This window comes from Triticum aestivum, chromosome 4D (assembly GCF_018294505.1).
Source record: "Triticum aestivum cultivar Chinese Spring chromosome 4D, IWGSC CS RefSeq v2.1, whole genome shotgun sequence".
NCBI lineage: Eukaryota > Viridiplantae > Streptophyta > Magnoliopsida > Poales > Poaceae > Triticum > Triticum aestivum.
Window position 1 is genome coordinate 406,098,473 of NC_057805.1, and position 8,107 is coordinate 406,106,579.

The following is an 8,107-nucleotide window of genomic DNA, read 5'->3' on the forward strand; positions in this document are numbered from 1 at the left end:
ACGAGGTCACATGTGTCTGGCCAGACGATGATGGATGTCGTCACACCGGGAGGGACCTAAGAATATCTCTCCATTGCTGGAGGAGCAAGACCCTCTCTTGAGCTATCTAGTATCTTATCAAACTTTCCGATGAACCTGTAAGTTGTCGTTATGATCACCGTGTTACAGGTGACGTTTGAGTAACCCCAAAAGCCTACCGTATGGTAAGAAGTGACTACGATACTCTCATGGTCTAAGGAGCAAAACCACAAGTTAACACTCTGTGTTATTACAATTGATTACAGACGGTATAATCTCAATTCATAACAAACAAGTTTGGGTCGATTCAATATGATCGTTCTTCCAACATCATAATCTCAATGTTGTTTCAGGACTATAGTTACAATTAACGATATCCTAAGATCCAGAAAACGTGATCACCAACAATACTTGATCTAGTCTTAGAGGCGAGACTAGGAACCTTTATTTTATCCGTTTATCATTTCACACGTGTATATAAGTTTTCCACTGGATCGCATATTCCAGGATCATAGCAGTTATAGCATAAAATATAAACACTTAATTATGAATATGGAAATACAATAATACGATATTATTGCCTCTAGGGTATATTTACAACACAAATCTGCTCTCAAGTTGGCCACACCTACACTCTTTTGCCAAAGATCCCCACATTTCCATTCACAATTTGTGGCTTTCTGGGGACTTGTTTGGAAATTTTCATTTACCCCTCTCTAAAGAGACTTTTGCACAGTATCAGGAGCTAGCTCACCTAATCCAGGAGATGTAGTTATTGGAGGATTCAAATATTTGGCAAATCCCAGCTGGAGTTAAGATTCCAAGTTTCCAATTGTTATTCTCTTCTTATTGGGGAACATGAGGTTATGCCTGCAATTAAATGGATTTGGGATTCTCGTTACGAATTGAAACACAAGATTTTCCTTTGGCGCTCCTCCGCAATAGACTGAACACTAGAGCAATGTAGCAGAGAAAGCACTTTTTCATCCCATATTATAGCTGCGCCATGTGAGCATGTTCTTTTTTTGTTGCCCATTCGCAAAGGTAAGCTGGTCTCATCTTTATCCTAAGTGGACGCCTGCTAATGAAGGATTGCAGGTTGAAATCGATGTCCTTGCTAAATGTTCCCTTCGCATTTGAAATCGTTATCCTAGCTTCTTGGGCCATCTGGACCACAACAAGTGACAACATCTTCAAAGGGATTTTTTATAGAAAAGGTGGATTACCCCGGCCTCTGCATCAGAGTGATGCATGCAGCCCCTTTATTAAGCAAAGCGACCGAAAAGTCTGTGATCTAGAACAAACTCCCTTAGAGCTGGAGAAAAAAAAAGTACAATACGCCACAACCGGCGAAAATAGAACGAGGTGACTCAACACCTGTCCTATTATTGGACCGCCATCCAAACCGGTTGTAGATATCCCGAGTTATGATTTTTCATCGGACAGACCCAGTAACCAAATGCGCCCTAGCTTCCACAAAAGTGAGTAACGACCAAATACGGATCAAAACAGTAGCCCTGTAGATAACCAGTAAAAAAATCATGCAAGTTTGTCTGTTATGCATGCAACATCTTCAAAGGGGTGACCCCAAGCCTATACCGTTGTCAAAAATGGTTCAAGGAGGAGCTCAATTGGTTTAAATACAGAGCTACGAGGAAACAATACTCAACTTTTGAAGATTGGGTTCAGAGATTCGATTATTTCAGATGGATTCTCTCACTTGTATGAGATTAATCCTATGGTTTTGTTATGTTGTTTTATTCTTTTCTTCGTTGAACTCTTCTCTTTTGTCTTATTTTCTTTTAAAGCAGCAGAGTCTTGCTGTTTCCTTAAAAAAAATCTAGTGTGATTTTGACCAAGTTGTACAAAATATCTCTAGAGTATGAGCTTGCTTGGGCCAACTGCCAGCCTGCTTGCCGCTAAATGACACACATGGTTGTCACTGTCTTCCCTTCTCCTCCTCCCGTAGTCAGGAGCTACTTATCCTCTCGTGTTGGAGAACTCCACATAACACCATACCCTGATCACACCTCCAGTACTCCTCCTCAAGATCGCAGCATGCAATGGCCTCCCTTACCACCACCGCCGCCGCTCCACATCTCTCCCAAGCCTTGAGACGACGGCGCAACGCCGCCGTCCCTAGGCGAAGACCCTCCTTCCGCTGCCAAAACCGCCTTCCCACCGAGCCGCCGATCGGCGGCGACGGAGGAGGCGGAGGAGGAAAGAAGAGGGCGTGGTGGGTGAGCATGGCCGAGAGGGCGCACAGCGGCGTGGTGAAGGCCGGGATGGACGTGCGGGAGAGCCTGAGCCCGAAGCAGAAGGGGGACTGGAAGGACGTGGCGCTCATGAGCCTCTCCTTCGCCGTCTACGTCTACATCTCCCAGAAGATCGTGTGCACATACTGCGCCTGGGTCTCCATGATCAATCACTAGCTCAAATTCCTAGATGTATAGTCGCATATTTAGCGCCAACAAAGCATCTGCTGTTATCATTGTGCTTGTAGTTCATCACTCTAGATGATCTAAGAAACTTGTTCTCGTGCAAGACATGATTCTGAGTTCAAAAGTTGCGTACCATCAGATCTTGGAAGAAGCAGCAAACAAAATTGCCAATTAATCTCAGGAAAAAAGAGGCACATTCGCCTTACATACACCTCTGACTGATCGCGCCTATTCCTTGACACTGTACTACGCAAAGTAACTCCGTCCCAGCTGAGCTCAGTGGCCACTCACCACCACAGACCTGACTGACGAGTAGATGCTAAACTACTAAAGCGAATTGACAGAGTTCCTCCCTCCACACTCCTGCCGGAAAACCTTGGTTCCAGCAGAGGATCGACCCCCACGCTCGTCAGCGCTCACCGCTGCCGCCGCGGCAAGGCGATGTTGCCGATGTCCTGCAGCGGCGAGCGCCTCGGGATGACGCTGGGCGAGTGCTTCACGCGGCAGATCAGCACGTGCTTCTCCTTCTCCTTGCCGCCGTCCTGCTGCTGCTGCTGGGGTGGCCGGTGGTGGTGCTGAGCCTTGGCTGCCCGCGGGTTCTCCATCCTGCAAGCCTCAGACCATGCCCGGCTGGGCAGGTTTGGGGCGGGGAAATGGGATTTGAAGGTGTGCAGCTTGCCTTGGAGCTCCGAGACCTTCTTCTGGAGCTCTTCAGCATGCTGTTCCGACGCCTGCGCGCGTTGTTTCCACTCCAGCATCTGGTGAATGTTAATAAGAATTTTCTTCAGATAACAACATCACTGGCTATAATGCGAACATCTGAAAATGTGTAGGTCTGGATCGCAAGCAATACGAAAAGGGTGTGTTCAACTCATTCTGAAACTTTTGTCAAAAGAGAAACTCAGTCTGAAACTAGAGATTCATGCAGCCTATTCCAAATAAAACTGCAAAGCAGTGTGTCTGAACATGCACTGTATATATAGTATAAACAGACTTGCTCATCATTGGATTCTGACATATTCACTATTTTGCTTTCAGAGAGAAGTAACTCTAGAGTAAGAAATCACGGTTGTAATCTTTAGACGCAAGAACAGAACTCCTACTTGAAATGAGTACTCTTTTGTACTCCTACTTGAAATGAGTACTCCTACTTCATAGTCTGAATTCCCAAAGTGGATGCACGTAAGTAGCATTAGCAAACCAGTATGTAAAGGAAGATGCAATTACCACAACCTCAACAAAGGCAAAATCACTTTTGACACGATACCAAACAGAGCAGAGCAGAAGATGTAAACCCAAGAGAAGAAGTATTTCTACGTACTGATGATGCAAGCACAGTTAGAGGCCACTGACCTCAGAATTCAAGGAACCAAGGCTGATATCAGATGCAATGGCACGGCGCTGCCATGTATCCCTGGAAGCCTGCAGCTCTTGCATCTCCAGCCTGACCTGCTCCAGCATGTCCTGCATCTCAGTCCATTGCTCCGATTCCGCTCTCACTTGCTTCATTATCTTCCCCACAATCTCCTTGCAGTCGCAGCAGCTTCCAGAGCGCACCAACTTGCAGTCTTCAGCCACAATCTGCATGGAGAAGAGATTTTAGCAGGACATAATTTAACTCGACTCTAATTTTCTTTCATCTTTGGGCCAAAAAAAAAAGGAAGAATGTACAGAGTGAGAGAGCGCAATAAAAGTTTCCCCAGTATGTGTCAACCAAATCCAGCAACCCAGCTGTGCCCACCGAAGCTGAAAGCCTATTATGGTGGATATCTCAGCCATAATTACAAACTGTATGATCTGTGAATGCAATGCCTCTTCAAGCAAGAGAGGGTTGCCAATTCAAACTAACTTCAGTCAACAAATAAGTTTTGACAGTGCACTGAAAATGCGCACTTGAGCAGATCAGATTGTCCAGTGGCACAATAGTTATTGCGGAAGTAGTTCTACAGTAACACACAATGAGCACCTCAATACTATTCACTGGCCTTTGGGCCTGGCCCATGCCTTTTGCATAAGACAGGAAAGGCTAGCCTTCTTGTTGTTGTTGTGGGCACCCCAGTCCTATTCACTGGTCATACATGGCCCAGATACATCATAAACCTTGCTGCCGCCATGTGCTCTCTCTTGCAAAAAAGTGCAGTTCCTTTAAAGTTTCAAATTTGCACTTGCATTACATTTAAACATGCCCGTTGGGTGTGGGTGAACCATTCAGAACGTCACATTTCAGCATCAAAGTGGCTTGTACTCCCCGCGTTAAGAAATATAAAAGTGTTTACATTACTAAAGTGGTGATCTAAACACTCTTATAGTATTTCTTTAGAGAGGGAGTACTTTTTTTTAGTTGAACTTTTTTTGAATATACAAACTAGTAAATGCTCAGAACTACTACTGCTAGATCATTTTCCTCTAGAACAGAACCAACCATTTTTTGATAAAAATACACAGCTCACAGAACTAGAAGATTTTTTTTCTTTTAGAACAGAACCTGCAATGATTTAAAATTGACAGAAAAGTATCTCACTGGCACAGGTCTCGCACGAGCAACAGTACAAGAAAGGCAGCAGAATATTTCCAAATTCCAAGACCCAGGACAATCTCCAAAAGCAAGGGGAAAGGGAGAACCCTTGGCCCAGGACCACCAACGGCAACGGCACTGGCACTGACTGACAATGTGGGACAACTAACAATCATTGACGGGTTCAAATCATATCATGCGAGATCATATGGCAAAGCTATTTTTTGAATCGCCTACGGCTACGAGTAGTAGTATGGAGCTAGTGTGTAGTAGTATCGAGCTACTGTGGAAGAAAAGAAGAACGGCCCCATCATCCCATCCGCCACATCAACTCCAACAGTGGTTAACAGAAGCATGCACTGCCGTCGTATCAATCCATGGATTTGATGATAGGTTTTGCTTTTGCGCACAAGTGCCATTAACCTCTCGTGTTGCTCTTGGGTAGCTGCCCATCGGCCGCGCCAATCTATGGATGGGATGCATGATCTGTGGTGGACCCGGTTGATCAGACCAATTACTCATCTCCCTACGAAACCAGTGCAAAACCCTGTACATGCCATCCCCACAACACGCAGGCTTGCATTGCATGCATCCATGATCAATTACTCATCTTGGGCTAGCTGCAGGCCATTTCAAAACTCCCGGACGAGACAAAAGGGACCCAATCTGATCGTGGATTCATGATGCCGTCAAGTCGCTGACCAGTAGTTGCATTGTACCCACCCGAGTCAACGACATTCGGGTGACCACGACTAATCACGCAACGCTCCGTGGTGCTAACCACGGTAGCATGTTAAGTGCCGAGACTAATCTTGTTTCCGGAAAGAAGCAATGGGATAATAAGATAAGCAAAGTGGACTAGTGGAGCACTGGACGTAGTGGCTAAAACAGTATTATGAGCAGTAAGCAAGGAGCAAATTTGAATCCAACCTTCTGCGGGTGTTGATGCTTCTCGGAGGCCACGCTGGCGCCGAGCGAGGCGCTCTGCCGGAACGCCGCCGCATTGCTGCCGTTGCTCGCGTTGCTGCTGCCGCTCCAGCTCCTCTGGCTGCACGCGCTCGCCTTTCGGCTGTGCCGGCTGCCGCATTTCCTCGACTGGCAGCCGGCGTTGTCGCCGCCGGCCGCGACGGCTTCCAGCCGCCGGCTGTACTCGGCCATCCTGTCGCGCATGCCCTTCGACATCCCCTCCATCTTCACCCTCAGCATCTCCACCTGCAATGCGTACGTACATCGTTCGCGCAAATGCTGCACCTTTAGTAATGGATCATCAAACATCACAAGTTCACCACGGTTATTAAGTTCGGCGGCACTGTGTACGTGTTATCTGCACTGGACGCGCTACGTACATCTGACAGATTGGCGCTGGGGACGTGGTCATCGCCGTCGCTGCGCTCCGCAGGCGGAGGCAGCGGTGGGGAGACCGGGCGCGCGATCTCGCGGATGTCCTTGATAATGGGCTCGGCGTCGGCTGGTGGCATCTTCTCGAGGCGCCGGCGGAGCGAGGACGCTTGCCGATCGAAGTTCCGGCCGTGGCTCCGCCGCAGCTCCCGCATGCCGCTCATCGCCCTCCTCCCGCTCTCCTTCTCCACCCGGAGTTCCTGCATCATCTCCTCCAGGTCCTCGATCCCTTCCTCCAACGCCGCCGCCACGCCGACCTCGCCGCTTCCGTCTATCTTCTTCCTCCCCTGTTGCATCATCCATAGCCAAAAGCAGTACGATCAACCACCAGTCCACCATCATCAATCACTCTGACGCGACGAATCAGGCAATAAGTTCGATCGAGACGACCAAAAAGGCGGGTGCTTTGACGCGCCGTACCGAGGCGAGCGTCTCGACGGCGGTCTTGAGGGCGGCCTCCATCTGGCCGCGGTGGCAGTCGAGCTTGCGGAGGGCGACCTCGCGCTCCATCCGGAGGAAGTTGCACTCGGCGCGGAGGATCTCCGCCTGGAACCGCCACTTCTCCTCCTGCTCCCCGGCGTCCTCCCGCGCGGCCGCGCGGGAGCAGGGCGGCGACGGCGGCGCGGACTCCAGCCCGCGCACGCGGCGCTCCATCTCGAACAGCGCGCCGAGGTTGACCACCTTGGGCGCCGGGCGGGGCTGCTGCGGCCGGGCCGCGCTCCGGCTCGGCCTCCCGCCCGCCGCCGACGACCTCCTCGCCAGGTTAAGGATCCGCGGCGTGACCGTCGTGGCCGTCGCCGTCGCGTGCTGGGCCCTGGCCGGCCGCCGCGCGGACATCGAAGACGCTCGCTCGCTCGCCTGGTTTGAACCGAACGCGGAGAGCAGAGCGCGGGTGGCGAGGGGTGCGTGCGGTGCGGATGTGGACGGATGGGCGTGGCGTGGCGTGGGCTCTGCTTGCCTCGATGGGGCGGGCGGGGCTTATGTGGCAACGGTCGGGTGCTTTTGGTGGTGCGGGGAAGGCGTTGGTCGGAGGAGGGAAAAGGGAAGGGCAGGGCAGGGGAATGGAGGCGGTGTGTCTCGTTTTCCGTGAAAAGCCGCAATTTGAAAGGATCTTTGCGCGGAAATGACCGCCGTGCCCCCTACCCCGGCCCCAGACCGGCCGGGACTCCGACGCAGCGGCGATTGTGCAATGACTGGACTGCTTGGTTGGTTGATGGTGCGAGGGGACGGACGGGATCGAGCGGACAGCCGGCACTGCTGGGTGCTACAGTATAGTTTTGGGTGACTGACTGTTGGCGTTGCAGGGATGGACATCTGGCAGCTTTGGTTTCTGCGCAGCAGCAGCGGCCACTCGTGCAGCGCAAAGCTGCGGCAGCATCTTTCTTTCAAACGAGTCTGTCTAATCGTAGTATAGAATCCGCTTGCGTGTGCTTGCCAAGAGCAAATAAAACATGAGGCTATTGGTACTTGACTTGAAGAAATTCCGTTGCATGCATGCCTTTTCTTTTTTATTTTGTGGGATATTCCTCCATCAGCTTGTTGAAGTATCATCACATTTTATTTGTTTTTGACGTGGAACAACACCATCCATTCCATTAGCTAGTGGGCTCGACCAAATCGACGGCCACAACACCTGTTACATCAGAGGGCAAGCCTGTGAGCCAAACACGGTGGCTTCCTGGTTCTAACCTTACACTACGACCAGCAAGCAGGTGTGCCAGCACATGACACTCAC

The 8,107-nt window shown here is 50.1% G+C and overlaps 2 protein-coding genes across 2 annotated transcripts; one reads left to right on the top strand and one right to left on the bottom strand.

Annotated features, from left to right (window-relative positions):
* The first annotated feature begins 2,000 nt into the window (after positions 1-2,000).
* Positions 2,001-2,597, top strand: LOC123098226 (uncharacterized). Its single transcript, XM_044520155.1, has one exon. It carries the CDS (start codon positions 2,082-2,084, stop codon positions 2,448-2,450), a length of 369 nt encoding a protein of 122 aa, XP_044376090.1. The 5' UTR covers positions 2,001-2,081; the 3' UTR covers positions 2,451-2,597.
* Positions 2,499-7,434, bottom strand: LOC123098225 (uncharacterized). Its single transcript, XM_044520153.1, has 5 exons — positions 6,793-7,434; positions 6,321-6,659; positions 5,905-6,186; positions 3,813-4,040; positions 2,499-3,217 (listed from the first exon to the last, which is right to left on the bottom strand). Exons 1-5 carry the CDS (start codon positions 7,207-7,209, stop codon positions 2,876-2,878), a joined length of 1,608 nt encoding a protein of 535 aa, XP_044376088.1. The 5' UTR covers positions 7,210-7,434; the 3' UTR covers positions 2,499-2,875.
* Between the last annotated feature and the right edge of the window lie 673 nt (positions 7,435-8,107).

Coding starts and splice junctions, on each gene's coding strand:
- LOC123098225 (XM_044520153.1), bottom strand. CDS start 7,209: ATGTCCGCGCGGCGGCCGGCCAGGGCCCAGCACGCGACGGCGACGGCC. Junction 6,187..6,320: donor CCAGCGCCAATCTGTCAGAT/GTACGTAGCGCG, acceptor TACGCATTGCAG/GTGGAGATGCTGAGGGTGAA. Junction 4,041..5,904: donor AGCATCAACACCCGCAGAAG/GTTGGATTCAAA, acceptor TTCTCCATGCAG/ATTGTGGCTGAAGACTGCAA.
- LOC123098226 (XM_044520155.1), top strand. CDS start 2,082: ATGGCCTCCCTTACCACCACCGCCGCCGCTCCACATCTCTCCCAAGCC.